The sequence below is a fragment of the Musca domestica genome, unplaced genomic scaffold, assembly GCF_030504385.1.
Source record: "Musca domestica strain aabys unplaced genomic scaffold, Musca_domestica.polishedcontigs.V.1.1 2, whole genome shotgun sequence".
Lineage (NCBI taxonomy): Eukaryota > Metazoa > Arthropoda > Insecta > Diptera > Muscidae > Musca > Musca domestica.
The window spans coordinates 20,112,062-20,129,512 of record NW_026712249.1 but is presented as its reverse complement, the minus strand read 5'-3'; the positions used below and the strand labels follow the sequence as shown (position 1 = coordinate 20,129,512).

General features: G+C 31.3%; 1 protein-coding gene across 5 annotated transcripts in view; it reads right to left on the bottom strand.

Moving 5' to 3' along the window:
• Positions 1-17,451, bottom strand: part of LOC101892772 (protein gone early) — a 214,327-nt gene that overhangs the window by 156,595 nt on the left and 40,281 nt on the right. For all 5 annotated transcript variants that reach the window (XM_059121938.1, XM_059121935.1, XM_059121936.1 and 2 more), the window contains one exon: positions 2-332. In XM_059121938.1, the coding sequence (XP_058977921.1) occupies positions 2-260 (259 nt within the window). In that variant the 5' untranslated portion in view covers positions 261-332. The remainder of the gene's footprint in view (position 1; positions 333-17,451) is intronic.

The window sequence follows — 17,451 nt, the reverse complement described above, 5'->3', positions numbered from 1 at the left end:
CCTCTAAAACCATTTATCGATCCCGGCCCTCCGGATATTGGTGTCTCAGCCTGAGCTTCGTTTTCATGTTGAGCATTTTGCGCCTCCAAATCTTTGGCCGCCACATTCGCATCGATATTCAATTTCAATTGATTTGTGGTCAGCGGTGCAGTTTCACTACCCTCGATCTGTTGCTTGGCATCATCCATTTTTAAATTACGATCATCTACTTCGTCAATGGAGGCAATACTGGGACGATACTTTTGGGGAGTTATGGACATTTTTTTTAATGTTTTTATTTTCACTTTTTTTATGGCATCTATATTTTATTGAACATTATCATTTGGCGGATTCTGAAAGAGAGAGAAAGAGAAAAATTAATTTTCGAGCTTTAAATTTTCAGTTTTCAAAATATTTTTCATCAATTTTTATTCAGGGTTTAAATGATTTTTCAAAATATATTTTCGAGATATTTTTAAATATTTTTTAACAGCTTTCGATTCATAAAAACGAATCGACAGAAACTTGAAATTTTGGGTGAGGGTCACACTTGGTCCAAAGGAGTCAGATAAGGCTGGGTTTTTGGAAATTCGTACTAGAACTGTACGAAAAGTACTCAACGGTACTAAATATGGTTCTCTTTGTATTTGACGAACCAGTAGAGCATATCACTGATGGAGTATATGATGGATGTACCAAAGGGTTTTTGGAAATAGTATAGTAGTACCACAAGTGCACGAAAAGTACTAAAATGTACGGCATGTGGTACCATTTCGTATCATGTGGTCGATTAGAGCTAAAAACTTGAAATTTGGAATGGGAATCAGGGTTGAGAAAGGCAATCGAATAACGAAGGTAGTTTTGTAAATTTGTGCTCATGCATAAGAAAAGTACTAAACGGTACTAAATGGGTACAATTTGAATTTGGAGGAACGAATGGAGCTGGAATCTTAGAATTTAAAAATTAATATTACTGGCGGATTGTAGGAATGGGGGTATGGAGCAAGTTTCGAAATTTGTACTTATGTGCACGAAAAGTACTAAATGGTACTAAATGTTGTACAATTTAAATTTTGGGAGAAATGGTGGAAATGGAATCCTGAATATTTGGAAATAAGATTTATATTGAATTGTATGAGGTTGGTAGTTAAGGAAATGTGTACTTATGTGTACTAAATGGTACTAAATTTGGTACAATTTGAATTTGGAGGATGGAATGGAGCTGGAATCCTGGAATTTGGAAATTAACATTAGTGACGCAGTGTCGGATTGGCATTTGGAGCTAGTTTTCGAAATTTGTACGTATGTGCACGAAAAGTACTAAAAGGTACTAAATTTTGTACAATTTTAATTTTGGGAGAAATGGTAGAAATGGAATCTCGAATTTTGGAAATAAGAAGGATAGTATTGAGGCACGTAGAAAGTTTTGGAAAATTCGTATCTATGTGTACTAAATGGTACTAAATTTGGTACAATTTAAATTTTTGGAGAACCGGTAGAATTGGAACCCTAAATGTTTGGAAATAAGATTTCCATTGAATTGTGTGCTGTAGGCAGTTAAGATAATTTGCACTTATGTGTACTAAATAGTACTAAATTTAGTACAATTCGAATATGGAGGAACGAATGGAGCTGAAATCCTGGAATTTGGAAATTAACATTACTGGCGAAGTGTCGGATTGGCATTTGGAGCTAGTTTTCGAAATTTGTACTTATGTGCACGAAAAGTACTAAAAGGTACTAAATTTTGGGAGAAAATTTAAATTTTGGGAGAAACGGTAGAAATGGAATCACGAAATTCGGAAATAAGAAGGAATGCTGAAATTTGGAAATAAAATTACTATTGCATTGTAGGATTGGGGTGTGTAGGAAGTTTTGTAAATTCGTACTCATGTGTACCAAATGGTACTAAATTTTGGGAGAAAATTTAAATTTTTGGAGAACCCGTAAAATTGGAATCCTAAACTTGGAATTTGGAAATAAGATTTCCATTGAATTGTGTGCTGTAGGCAGTTAAGAGAATTTGTACTTATCTGTACTAAATAGCACTAATTTGGTACAACAATTGATATTTGGAGGAACGCATGGAACTACAATCCTGAAATTTGAAATTAACAATACTGACAGAATGTAGGATTGGGATATGGATGTAGTTTTCGAAATGTGTACTTATATGCACGAAAATGACTAAATGGTACTAAATTTGGTACACATTGGGTGTGGGCGAACCGATGAAGCTAGAATGCGGAAATTTGGAAATTGTGTACTAAATGGTACTTAAATTGTTACAATTTAAACTTTTGGAGAACCCGTAGAAATGGAATAATGAAATTTGGAACAACGTATGAGTACTAAATGGTACTACATTTAAATGTTGGGAGAACCAATAGATTTGGAATTCTGAAATTTAGAAATGAGATTTCCATTGGATCGTATGCTGCAGGTTGCTAGGGACATTTTACTTATGTGTACTAAATGGTATTACATTTTGGTAAAATTTAGATTTTAGGTAAACCAATAGAGCTGGTATCCTGAAATTTGGAAAAAAAAAGATTGCTGTCGGAGTGCAGGATTGGGATATGGAATTAGTTTAGGAAATTTTCACTTATATGTACTAAAATGTACTACATTTGATACATTTTGGATTTGGGCGAATCGATTAGGATGGAATCTTAAAATTTGGAATTGGGATTACCGTGGGATTGTAGGATTGGAGTATGTAGGAAGCTTTGGCAATTCGTACTTTTGTGTACTATGCGGTACTAAATTTGGTACAATCTGGATTTGAATGAACCGATAAGAGGAGGAATCCTGTAATTGCGAACTAATATTTTTTATTGGATCGTATGATGAAGGTTATGGAAATTTGTACGTACAGGGTATAATATGTAAAAACTGCAACCAACTTCAGACTGCTGTCACTTCTAAGCCACTCGTTCGGCAGCTGTTAAAATTATTCCAGTGACAGCTCATTATATTGTTTACAAGCGTACAAAAGCATTTTGGTAAGAATTTTCCAGAAAAAAAGTTATTCGTGATGGAATTAAAGCGTGATAGTGTGATTTATTTATATTTGGGTGGAAAACCACCAGGGGCTATCGTTAGAGCACTTGCTCCAGCATTTAAATGTGAATAAATCTTTTGTGTCTCGTACCATCGCTCGTTACCGTGATACTGGTAGCGTAGCCCGACGCCCACGAAAGTGGACGGAAGAAAACTGCAACATCAGCAGCAATGGTTCGAAAAGTAAAAAAAGCGACTTGATCGAAACCCGCGTCGCAGTGGCCGAAAAATGGCTCATGAGCTGAACATATCGCAATATTCCATTCGGCAAATATTGGAAAATGAGCTCGGATTAAAGCCATTGAAATTCCAAAAAGAGCAAGAACTTACACCGCAACAGAAAGAAAGTAGACTTCAAAGAGCTAAAGAGCTGTTTCGCTTGGTCGAAAGTGGTGAACTGCCGAATTTGGTTTTCTCCGTTGAGAACACATTCGTTGTCCAGCAGTTTGTAAATAAACAAAATGATCGTATTTACTTGCCAAAGAGGTCAGCTGAAAATGTGCACCTTCTGTTGGCCACCAGAACTCAAGTGCCGGCTATGGTGATGGTGTGGGCCGCTATAACAGCCGATTGTCGCTCATCGCTCGTATTAATCGACCGTGGCATCAGAATATATGCCGAATATTATCGCGAAAATATTCTGGAGGGTGTATTAAAGCCTTGGGCACGCAAACATTTTGGCCGCAGTCCTTGAACATCCCAACAGGACTCAGCACAATTGCACTCAACACGTGCCTCCCAAGTATGGTTCCAAAATTAAGTTTCTCACTTCATTTCCAGCGCTCAATGGCCACCAAAATCTCCGGATACCAATCCGTTGGACTGTAGTTTCTAGAGTATTTGGGAAAGCAAGCTTGGCACTAAAAAATACCAAAGTGTCCATCAACTCAAGCAAACGCTTCGCCGGGAATGGGCCAAAATACCGCAGAGCAACATTCGGGCAGCGTGTGACGGTTTCATTGGCCGTTTAAAGGCCATAATTCGTGCCAAAGGTGACCAATTCGAACAAATCTAAACTTATTCTAAAATTTGATGCTATTTCCGACATTTGTTGCTTTCATTCAATAAAATTAAAAAATTAAATGTAAAAATTATGCCGTTTGACTATGTTCCAGTTTTTTTTATCTCACCCTGTATCTTTTTAAGGAATATGTGAGCTCAAAACGCTGAATTTTTCAAGGACTATCTGGATTTCAATTTTTTTTCTTTGGGAATACTTTTTTTTTAGCTAAAACAGGGTCTTTTACATATTATCTTCAAAGGTTATTTCAGATCAATTTTATTTATTTTTCTTTTTTTTTAGATTTGAAATCTCATCGACTTATTTTTTTAGTTAATATTTTTTAAGGATTATCCAAGCTACACATGTAGATGTTTTCGAAATATTTTTTCAAGAAATATTAAAACACGGAATCTTTAAATCGGGATTATATTTTCAAACGAAGTTAATTCTTTTGGCGTCATTTTTTCTAGATTTTTTTTTATCCATCTGAACTTACATTTCTTTACAAAATTTTTAAGGACTCATTGAACGAATGTTGTTTGGAAATCTACGTCAAATAATGTGCGTGAAGATAAAAACGTTTTTAATTTTCGAACACTTTCAGTTGTATAACAATGTATAACAGTTCAAAAACGTTTTTGTATATGAACGGAAAATAAAAACGATTTTCTAGGTTATAATAAAAACGTTTTTCAACGTGTTAGACTTTTAATCTTAGTCATTTGTTTGATTTACGAAAAACGATTTTTATTATCTCCTAGTAAATAAAATACTAATACAATACAATATGTATTGATCTAAGCATTTCATTGTAGAAATTTTGAGAAAAAAATTTATCATCGAAAAATACGATTTTAAAGGACAAAATATGTTTTGGCCTATATCTCAGGATCAAAAAAGGATACGCGTATATGGAAGGTATCGTTAGAAAGGTGATTCCTTCTACTTTCCGAATATGTATTGATCTAAGCATTTCATTGTAGAAATTTTGAGAAAAAAATTTATCATCGAAAAATACGATTTTAAAGGACAAAATATGTTTTGGCCTATATCTCAGGATCAAAAAAGGATACGCGTATATGGAAGGTATCGTTAGAAAGGTGATTCCTTCTACTTTCCGAATATGTATTGATCTAAGCATTTCATTGTAGAAATTTTGAGAAAAAAATTTATCATCGAAAAATACGATTTTAAAGGACAAAATATGTTTTGGCCTATATCTCAGGATCAAAAAAGGATACGCGTATATGGAAGGTATCGTTAGAAAGGTGATTCCTTCTACTTTCCGAATATGTATTGATCTAAGCATTTCATTGTAGAAATTTTGAGAAAAAAATTTATCATCGAAAAATACGATTTTAAAGGACAAAATATGTTTTGGCCTATATCTCAGGATCAAAAAAGGATACGCGTATATGGAAGGTATCGTTAGAAAGGTGATTCTTTCTACTTTCCGAATATGTATTGATCTAAGCATTTCATTGTAGAAATTTAGAGAAAAAAATTTATCATCGAAAAATACGATTTTAAAGGACAAAATATGTTTTGGCCTATATCTCAGGATCAAAAAAGGATACGCGTATATGGAAGGTATCGTTAGAAAGGTGATTCCTTCTACTTTCCGAATATGTATTGATCTAAGCATTTCATTGTAGAAATTTAGAGAAAAAAATTTATCATCGAAAAATACGATTTTAAAGGACAAAATATGTTTTGGCCTATATCTCAGGATCAAAAAAGGATACGCGTATATGGAAGGTATCGTTAGAAAGGTGATTCCTTCTACTTTCCGAATATGTATTGATCTAAGCATTTCATTGTAGAAATTTAGAGAAAAAAATTTATCATCGAAAAATACGATTTTAAAGGACAAAATATGTTTTGGCCTATATCTCAGGATCAAAAAAGGATACACGTATATGGAAGGTATCGTTAGAAAGGAGATTCATTCTACTTTCCGAATATGTATTGATCTAAGCATTTCATTGTAGAATTTTGAAGAAAAAAATTTATCATCGAAAAATACGATTTTAAAGGACAAAATATGTTTTGGCCTATATCTCAGGATCAAAAAAGGATACGCGTATATGGAAGGTATCGTTAGAAAGGTGATTCCTTCTACTTTCCGAATATGTATTGATCTAAGCATTTCATTGTAGAAATTTTGAGAAAAAAATTTATCATCGAAAAATACGATTTTAAAGGACAAAATATGTTTTGGCCTATATCTCAGGATCAAAAAAGGATACGCGTATATGGAAGGTATCGTTAGAAAGGTGATTCCTTCTACTTTCCGAATATGTATTGATCTAAGCATTTCATTGTAGAAATTTTGAGAAAAAAATTTATCATCGAAAAATACGATTTTAAAGGACAAAATATGTTTTGGCCTATATCTCAGGATCAAAAAAGGATACGCGTATATGGAAGGTATCGTTAGAAAGGTGATTCCTTCTACTTTGCGAATATGTATTGATCTAAACATTTCATTGTAGAAATTTTCAGAAAAAAATTTATCATCGAAAAATACGATTTTAAAGGACAAAATATGTTTTGGCCTATATCTCAGGATCAAAAAAGGATACACGTATATGGAAGGTATCGTTAGAAAGGAGATTCATTCTACTTTCCGAATATGTATTGATCTAAGCATTTCATTGTAGAATTTTGAAGAAAAAAATTTATCATCGAAAAATACGATTTTAAAGGACAAAATATGTTTTGGCCTATATCTCAGGATCAAAAAAGGATACGCGTATATGGAAGGTATCGTTAGAAAGGTGATTCCTTCTACTTTCCGAATATGTATTGATCTAAGCATTTCATTGTAGAAATTTTGAGAAAAAAATTTATCATCGAAAAATACGATTTTAAAGGACAAAATATGTTTTGGCCTATATCTCAGGATCAAAAAAGGATACGCGTATATTGAAGGTATCGTTAGAAAGGTGATTCCTTCTACTTTCCGAATATGTATTGATCTAAGCATTTCATTGTAGAAATTTTGAGAAAAAAATTTGTCATCGAAAAATACGATTTTAAAGGACAAAATATGTTTTGGCCTATATCTCAGGATCAAAAAAGGATACGCGTATATGGAAGGTATCGTTAGAAAGGTGATTCCTTCTACTTTGCGAATATGTATTGATCTAAACATTTCATTGTAGAAATTTAGAGAAAAAAATTTATCATCGAAAAATACGATTTTAAAGGACAAAATATGTTTTGGCCTATATCTCAGGATCAAAAAAGGATACGCGTGTATGGAAGGTATCGTTAGAAAGGTGATTCCTTCTACTTTCCGAATATGTATTGATCTAAGCATTTCATTGTAGAATTTTGAAGAAAAAAATTTATCATCGAAAAATACGATTTTAAAGGACAAAATATGTTTTGGCCTATATCTCAGGATCAAAAAAGGATACGCGTATATGGAAGGTATCGTTAGAAAGGTGATTCCTTCTACTTTCCGAATATGTATTGATCTAAGCATTTCATTGTAGAAATTTAGAGAAAAAAATTTATCATCGAAAAATACGATTTTAAAGGACAAAATATGTTTTGGCCTATATCTCAGGATCAAAAAAGGATACACGTATATGGAAGGTATCGTTAGAAAGGAGATTCATTCTACTTTCCGAATATGTATTGATCTAAGCATTTCATTGTAGAATTTTGAAGAAAAAAATTTATCATCGAAAAATACGATTTTAAAGGACAAAATATGTTTTGGCCTATATCTCAGGATCAAAAAAGGATACGCGTATATGGAAGGTATCGTTAGAAAGGTGATTCCTTCTACTTTCCGAATATGTATTGATCTAAGCATTTCATTGTAGAAATTTTGAGAAAAAAATTTATCATCGAAAAATACGATTTTAAAGGACAAAATATGTTTTGGCCTATATCTCAGGATCAAAAAAGGATACGCGTATATGGAAGGTATCGTTAGAAAGGTGATTCCTTCTACTTTCCGAATATGTATTGATCTAAGCATTTCATTGTAGAAATTTTGAGAAAAAAATTTATCATCGAAAAATACGATTTTAAAGGACAAAATATGTTTTGGCCTATATCTCAGGATCAAAAAAGGATACGCGTATATGGAAGGTATCGTTAGAAAGGTGATTCCTTCTACTTTGCGAATATGTATTGATCTAAACATTTCATTGTAGAAATTTTCAGAAAAAAATTTATCATCGAAAAATACGATTTTAAAGGACAAAATATGTTTTGGCCTATATCTCAGGATCAAAAAAGGATACACGTATATGGAAGGTATCGTTAGAAAGGAGATTCATTCTACTTTCCGAATATGTATTGATCTAAGCATTTCATTGTAGAATTTTGAAGAAAAAAATTTATCATCGAAAAATACGATTTTAAAGGACAAAATATGTTTTGGCCTATATCTCAGGATCAAAAAAGGATACGCGTATATGGAAGGTATCGTTAGAAAGGTGATTCCTTCTACTTTCCGAATATGTATTGATCTAAGCATTTCATTGTAGAAATTTTGAGAAAAAAATTTATCATCGAAAAATACGATTTTAAAGGACAAAATATGTTTTGGCCTATATCTCAGGATCAAAAAAGGATACGCGTATATTGAAGGTATCGTTAGAAAGGTGATTCCTTCTACTTTCCGAATATGTATTGATCTAAGCATTTCATTGTAGAAATTTTGAGAAAAAAATTTGTCATCGAAAAATACGATTTTAAAGGACAAAATATGTTTTGGCCTATATCTCAGGATCAAAAAAGGATACGCGTATATGGAAGGTATCGTTAGAAAGGTGATTCCTTCTACTTTGCGAATATGTATTGATCTAAACATTTCATTGTAGAAATTTAGAGAAAAAAATTTATCATCGAAAAATACGATTTTAAAGGACAAAATATGTTTTGGCCTATATCTCAGGATCAAAAAAGGATACGCGTGTATGGAAGGTATCGTTAGAAAGGTGATTCCTTCTACTTTCCGAATATGTATTGATCTAAGCATTTCATTGTAGAATTTTGAAGAAAAAAATTTATCATCGAAAAATACGATTTTAAAGGACAAAATATGTTTTGGCCTATATCTCAGGATCAAAAAAGGATACGCGTATATGGAAGGTATCGTTAGAAAGGTGATTCCTTCTACTTTCCGAATATGTATTGATCTAAGCATTTCATTGTAGAAATTTTGAGAAAAAAATTTATCATCGAAAAATACGATTTTAAAGGACAAAATATGTTTTGGCCTATATCTCAGGATCAAAAAAGGATACGCGTATATGGAAGGTATCGTTAGAAAGGTGATTCCTTCTACTTTCCGAATATGTATTGATCTAAGCATTTCATTGTAGAAATTTTGAGAAAAAAATTTATCATCGAAAAATACGATTTTAAAGGACAAAATATGTTGTGGCCTATATCTCAGGATCAAAAAAGGATACGCGTATATGGAAGGTATCGTTAGAAAGGTGATTCCTTCTACTTTCCGAATGTGTATTGATCTAAGCATTTCATTGTAGAAATTTTGAGAAAAAAAATTATCATCGAAAAATACGATTTTAAAGGACAAAATATGTTTTGGCCTATATCTCAGAATCAAAAGAGGATACGCGTATATGGAAGGTATCGTTAGAAAGGTGATTCCTTCTACTTTCCGAATATGTATTGATCTAAGCATTTCATTGTAGAAATTTAGAGAAAAAAATTTATCATCGAAAAATACGATTTTAAAGGACAAAATATGTTTTGGCCTATATCTCAGGATCAAAAAAGGATACGCGTATATGGAAGGTATAGTTAGAAAGGTGATTCCTTCTACTTTCCGAATATGTATTGATCTAAGCATTTCATTGTAGAAATTTAGAGAAAAAATTTATCATCGAAAAATACGATTTTAAAGGACAAAATATGTTTTGGCCTATATCTCAGGATCAAAAAAGGATACGCGTATATGGAAGGTATCGTTAGAAAGGTGATTCCTTCTACTTTCCGAATATGTATTGATCTAAGCATTTCATTGTAGAAATTTAGAGAAAAAAATTTATCATCGAAAAATACGATTTTAAAGGACAAAATAAGTTTTGGCCTATATCTCAGGATCAAAAAAGGATACGCGTATATGGAAGGTATCGTTAGAAAGGTGATTCCTTCTACTTTCCGAATATGTATTGATATAAGCATTTCATTGTAGAAATTTTGAGAAAAAAATTTATCATCGAAAAATACGATTTTAAAGGACAAAATATGTTTTGGCCTATATCTCAGGATCAAAAAACGATACGCGTATATGGAAGGTATCGTTAGAAAGGTGATTCCTTCTACTTTCCGAATATGTATTGATCTAAGCATTTCATTGTAGAAATTTTGAGAAAAAAATTTATCATCGAAAAATACGATTTTAAAGGACAAAATATGTTTTGGCCTATATCTCAGGATCAAAAAAGGATACGCGTATATGGAAGGTATCGTTAGAAAGGTGATTCCTTCTACTTTCCGAATAAATTTTGAGAAAAAAATGTTAAGAAAAAAACCGTCACTTTTATACGAAGAATCGTAAATTTTTGGACTTTTTTGCCTTGGGAAATTTTTCAAAACAGTTCCCAAATAATGGCACCATATTGTGTTAGTTTCATTTTCGAAATGAAACAAGAATATATGAAATAAAATATAAAAAAATAAACCTTACTATAATTTTATAACAACGTCCATGTCGGGATTTGATCCCACGACGCAGTAAATGTCAACAGAACTACTTAGCCGACTCGACCACAGATTCGATGTGGACGGGTGGTATACTGTTGTTAATACTACTGAACGTAGGATAATACGTAGATCTCTTTTTGCTGTTGTCAACTTTGAAAATCAACACAAAATCGGTTACGTTAATCTCATTGATTTAACCCCTTAGACAGTGTGTTACAGGTCAACGGCATGTTTAAGAAACTACATGTTTAAGAAACTAGGCATGTTTAAGAAACTACATATTCGCAACTATTTTGGTATTTATACTAATAATTGTACTTTTATTTTTAATTTGTATATATTTAAATTCTATAAATTATCCTATAAATTTATTGATTTATGTTAATATTTGTATAATTCCGTTTTTTTTAATTTTATTCCGTATTTATGAACTAATTTTTTTGTACTGATAATTATTTTTATATTTCATTTAATTATTATATACATTTTTACTGGTACTTTTATTTTAATATTTTTATTTATTTTTATCATTACAGTTTTACGCTTGCATATCTATATTTTTACGTTAATTTATATTCGTGTTTTCATATTTTTATTTACGGTTTTATGTACAGTTATAATATTTTTTATATTTTTGTACTTATATTTATATGTTTATTTTATTTATTTTTATACTTAAAGTAATACCTTTTTACATTTTTATTAATTTTGTTGTTAAATTTAATCATTTTATTGTATTGTAATACCAACACCACGTTATTTTACACATGCTGGTATCACTTCATATTTTTTATCCATTTGCATTTATGCGGCATGCCCTATCTAAAAAGCAAAAATGCAAAGAATGTGTGAACCGTTACTTTTCGCACGTACCATTGTTGTTGTGTGTGTTTCAAGTTGATCGTTTGACAAACAACCCTTTTTTATGTTCCCACGAAAAAAATGTTTATTTTACTTTTACAATTCTTGTTCGCCGTCACTGCGAGCAAGTGATAGCTCAAGTGGTAAAGCTGTTGTGTTTTCGTGTCCTGTGTCGCGGGTTCGAGCCCCGGTCATGGTGTGTTTATTCATTTTTTTTTAAATAGGATTTTTTTTTATTTTTGTTTTTATTAACGAAAATTTTTTGCAGAATAAGTTATACAACATAAGGTTACTGTATCAGTTACAAATAACTTGCATACCGTTAAAACGTCATACATATAAGTACATACAACCAACATATAAACTTCAATAATAGAACTTACATAAATCCATATAAGAGTACTACAGTAGTTGTATTCTGTACTTGCTTTGAAAAATATTTTTCTTAATAAAAAATATATTCAAAAAAATTATATTTAGAAAAAACTAAACCTTGACCGGGGCTCGAACCCGCGACACAGGACACGAAAACACAACCGCTCTACCACTTGAGCTATCACTTGCTCGCAGTGACGGGGAACAAGAATTGTAAAAGTAAAATAAACATTTTTTTCGTGGGAACATAAAAAAGGGTTGTTTGTCAAACGATCAACTTGAAACACACACAACAACAATGGTACGTGCGAAAAGTAACGGTTCACACATTCTTTGCATTTTTGCTTTTTAGATAGGGCATGCCGCATAAATGCAAATGGATAAAAAATATGAAGTGATACCAGCATGTGTAAAATAACGTGGTGTTGGTATTACAATACAATAAAATGATTAAATTTAACAACAAAATTAATAAAAATGTAAAAAGGTATTACTTTAAGTATAAAAATAAATAAAATAAACATATAAATATAAGTACAAAAATATAAAAAAAGTTATAACTGTACATAAAACCGTAAATAAAAATATGAAAACACGAATATAAATTAACGTAAAAATATAGATATGCAAGCGTAAAACTGTAATGATAAAAATAAATAAAAATATTAAAATAAAATTACCAGTAAAAATGTATATAATAATTAAATGAAATATAAAAATAATTATCAGTACAAAAAATTTAATTCATAAATACGGAATAAAATTAAATAAATACGGAATTATACAAATATTAACATAAATCAATAAATTTATAGGATAATTTATAGAATTTAAATATATACAAATTAAAAATAAAAGTACAATTATTATTATAAATACCAAAATAGTTGCGAATATGTAGTTTCTTAAACATGCCTACATACGTTGACCTGTAACACACTGTCTAAGGGGTTAAATCAATGAGATTAACGTAACCGATTTTGTGTTGATTTTCGAAGTTGACAACAGCAAAAAGAGATCTACGTATTATCCTACGTTCAGTAGTATTAACAACAGTATACCACCCGTCCATACCGAAGCTGTGGTCGAGTCGGCTAAGTAGTTCTGTTGACATTTACTGTGTCGTGGGTTCAAATCCCGACATGGACGTTGTTATAAAATTGTAATAAGCTTTATTTTTTTATATTACCAAAAACTTTCATATATTCTTGTTTCATTTCGAAAATGAAACTAACACAATATGGTGCCATTATTTGGGAACTGTTTTGAAAATTTTCCCAAAGCAAAAAAGTCCAAAAATTTACGATTCTTCGCATAAAAGTGACGGCTTTTTTTTAACATTTTTTTCTCAAAATTTCTGCAATGAAATGCTTAGATCAATACATATTCGGAAAGTAGAATGAACCACCTTTCTAACGATACCTTCCATATACGCGTATCCTTTTTTGATCCTGAGATATAGGCCAAAACATATTTCGTCCTTTAAAATCGTATTTTTCGATGATAAATTTTTTTCTCAAAATTTCTGCAATGAAATGCTTAGATCAATACATATTCGGAAAGTAGAAGGAATCACCTTTCTAACGATACCTTCCATATACGCGTATCCTTTTTTGATCCTGAGATATAGGCCAAAACATATTTTGTCCTTTAAAATTTTATTTTTCGATGATAAATTTTTTTCTCAAAATTTCTGCAATGAAATGCTTAGATCAATACATATTCGGAAAGTAGAAGGAATCACCTTTCTAACGATACCTTCCATATACGCGTATCCTTTTTTGATCCTGAGATATAGGCCAAAACATATTACGTCCTTTAAAATCGTATTTTTCGATGATAAATTTTTTTCTTAAAATTTCTACAATGAAATGCTTAGATCAATACATATTCGGAAAGTAGAATGAACCACCTTTCTAACGATACCTTCCATATACGCGTATCCTTTTTTGATCCTGAGATATAGGCCAAAACATATTTTGTCCTTTAAAATCGTATTTTTCGATTATAAATTTTTTTTCGCAAAATTTCTACAATGAAATGCTTAGACCAATACATATTCGGAAAGTAGAAGGAATCACCTTTCTAACGATACCTTCCATATACGCGTATCCTTTTTTGATCCTGAGATATAGGCAAAAACATATTTTGTCCTTTAAAATCGTATTTTTCGATGATAAATTTTTTTCTTAAAATTTCTACAATGAAATGCTTAGATCAGCACATATTCGGAAAGTAGAAGGAATCACCTTTCTAACGATACTTTCCATATACGCGTATCCTTTTTTGATCCTGAGATATAGGCCAAAACATATTTTGTCCTTTAAAATCGTATTTTTCGATGATAAATTTTTTTCTCTAAATTTCTACAATGAAATGCTTAGATCAATACATATTCGGAAAGTAGAAGGAATCACCTTTCTAACGATACCTTCCATATACGCGTATCCTTTTTTGATCCTGAGATATAGGCCAAAACATATTTTGTCCTTTAAAATCGTATTTTTCGATGATAAATTTTTTTCTCAAAATTTCTACTATGAAATGCTTAGATCAATACATATTCGGAAAGTAGAAGGAATCACCTTTCTAACGATACCTTCCATATACGCGTATCCTTTTTTGATCCTGAGATATAGGCCAAAACATATTTTGTCCTTTAAAATCGTATTTTTCGATGATAAATTTTTTTCTGAAAATTTCTACAATGAAATGCTTAGATCAATACATATTCGGAAAGTAGAAGGAATCACCTTTCTAACGATACCTTCAATATACGCGTATCCTTTTTTGATCCTGAGATATAGGCCAAAACATATTTTGTCCTTTAAAATCGTATTTTTCGATGATAAATTTTTTTCTCAAAATTTCTACAATGAAATGCTTAGATCAATACATATTCGGAAAGTAGAAGGAATCACCTTTCTAACGATACCTTCCATATACGCGTATCCTTTTTTGATCCTGAGATATAGGCCAAAACATATTTTGTCCTTTAAAATCGTATTTTTCGATGATAAATTTTTTTCTCAAAATTTCTACAATGAAATGCTTAGATCAATACATATTCGGAAAGTAGAAGGAATCACCTTTCTAACGATACCTTCCATATACGCGTATCCTTTTTTGATCCTGAGATATAGGCCAAAACATATTTTGTCCTTTAAAATCGTATTTTTCGATGATAAATTTTTTTCTCAAAATTTCTACAATGAAATGCTTAGATCAATACATATTCGGAAAGTAGAAGGAATCACCTTTCTAACGATACCTTCCATATACGCGTATCCTTTTTTGATCCTGAGATATAGGCCAAAACATATTTTGTCCTTTAAAATCGTATTTTTCGATGATAAATTTTTTTTCAAAATTTCTACAATGAAATGCTTAGATCAATACATATTCGGAAAGTAGAAGGAATCACCTTTCTAACGATACTTTCCATATACGCGTATCCTTTTTTGATCCTGAGATATAGGCCAAAACATATTTTGTCCTTTAAAACCGTATTTTTCGATGATAAATTTTTTTCTCTAAATTTCTACAATGAAATGCTTAGATCAATACATATTCGGAAAGTAGAAGCAATCACCTTTCTAACGATACCTTCCATATACGCGTATCCTTTTTTGATCCTGAGATATAGGCCAAAACATATTTTGTCCTTTAAAATCGTATTTTTCGATGATAAATTTTTTTCTCAAAATTTCTACAATGAAATGCTTAGATCAATACATATTGTATTGTATTAGTATTTTATTTACTAGGAGATAATAAAAATCGTTTTTCGTAAATCAAACAAATGACTAAGATTAAAAGTCTAACACGTTGAAAAACGTTTTTATTATAACCTAGAAAATCGTTTTTATTTTCCGTTCATATACAAAAACGTTTTTGAACTGTTATACACTGTTATACAACTGAAAGTGTTCGAAAATTAAAAACGTTTTTATCTTCACGCACATCGTCAAATAGACCTTCTGACTTTTTCAGAATATAATTGAAGTACCTATTACACGAGGATTTTTATGAATCTTTCATGGAAGGAACATTTTTTCAACTTTTTTGAAAATTTGTCTGAAAATGAAATTTATTGTAGATTATTCTTTTTCAATTTTTTTCCGAATTGGATTTTTTAAATTTTCTGAAAATTTTTTTGAAAAGTCTTTTTTGGTTTTTTCAAAATATTTTTTTAAATTAAAAAATTATTAAAAAATAAATTATTCTTTTTTCCACATTTTTTTCCGATTTGTGTTTTTTTAATTTTTTGAAAATATTTTTTGAAAGTCTTTTAGGATTTTTTCAAAATATTTTTCAAAAATTCCATCTGAGCATGGATTCTCTAACTATATCTGAAGGGGCTATTTGAATGAGACTATCTGCCAGTAGGCAGGTTAAGTGACTTTTACCGGTATCTCCCCATATTCGGTATTTTGATAATTTTAGCTACATTGTTCACCGGAATTGTTTTAAATTTCGTATTTAAAGGTCCTAATGGGTACCACAGGCTATGACAAAAAATCCGTAATCCGTCTGCGGCCCCATAACGAATTGCTTTTTTCAAAATTTTTAAAAGTCCTTCCAAATGATAGAGGGTATTAGAAGTTCGATGCGGCCGACCTTTGTTGCTTTTTTTACTTATAATTAGCAGCGTGGCACACAGGCAGGCAGTGGTGATGTAGAGAATACGACGTTTGCTCGACAAACTCTTGAGGACATCAAACGAACGGCGACCTGGAAGTAGAAATGCTACACCAACCAACCATTTTTTGACGAATTTCTTTTTTCAAAAATTTGAAGGACCTTCCAAATGGTGGAGGGTATTAGAAGTTCGCTCCGGCCAAACTTAGTTGCTTTTTTGCTTGTTATATTTGGATATTTTATCTATCCAATTAAACCTAAAGTTATCTACCCCATTTCACACTGCGCGTGCTGCAGTAGGACAGTAAATCGAAAATTTTCTCTAGGTTTTCTGTTTTTTCATTTATCCGCTCATTTATAATATCTTGAATATGTTTTTGATTGAGTCCATTAGGGTGTTTTTTTGCCCAGACAAGTGTAATTATTGCGATAGGTCTTCATTTTGTTCGTTCGTTCGTTCATTTGAGGCGTAGTAGCTACTGTCAAGACAATTAAAAACCAATTAACTCTTTCTCTGCTACCTACGACACACCATTCCATTAGAGTTTCAATGGTTATGGCATCTCCATTGGCATGCATGTCCATTAGAGATCAGACAGCGATCAGAGAAAATTGGGTTATCAACTGATGCTGACGAAGAAGAAAATACAACTACAAACATAACCTTGACCTTGACCATAGATTAAGGCAGAGAGGCAGACAGACAAGCAGACGCTGCAAAACACGAAGCCCAGAAAGTGAGAAAACAAGAATTTAATGTGATAATCACTACTGAAAATGCTTGGGGTAAAAATTTGAGTTAGAATGCATATTTTTTGGGGGGATAT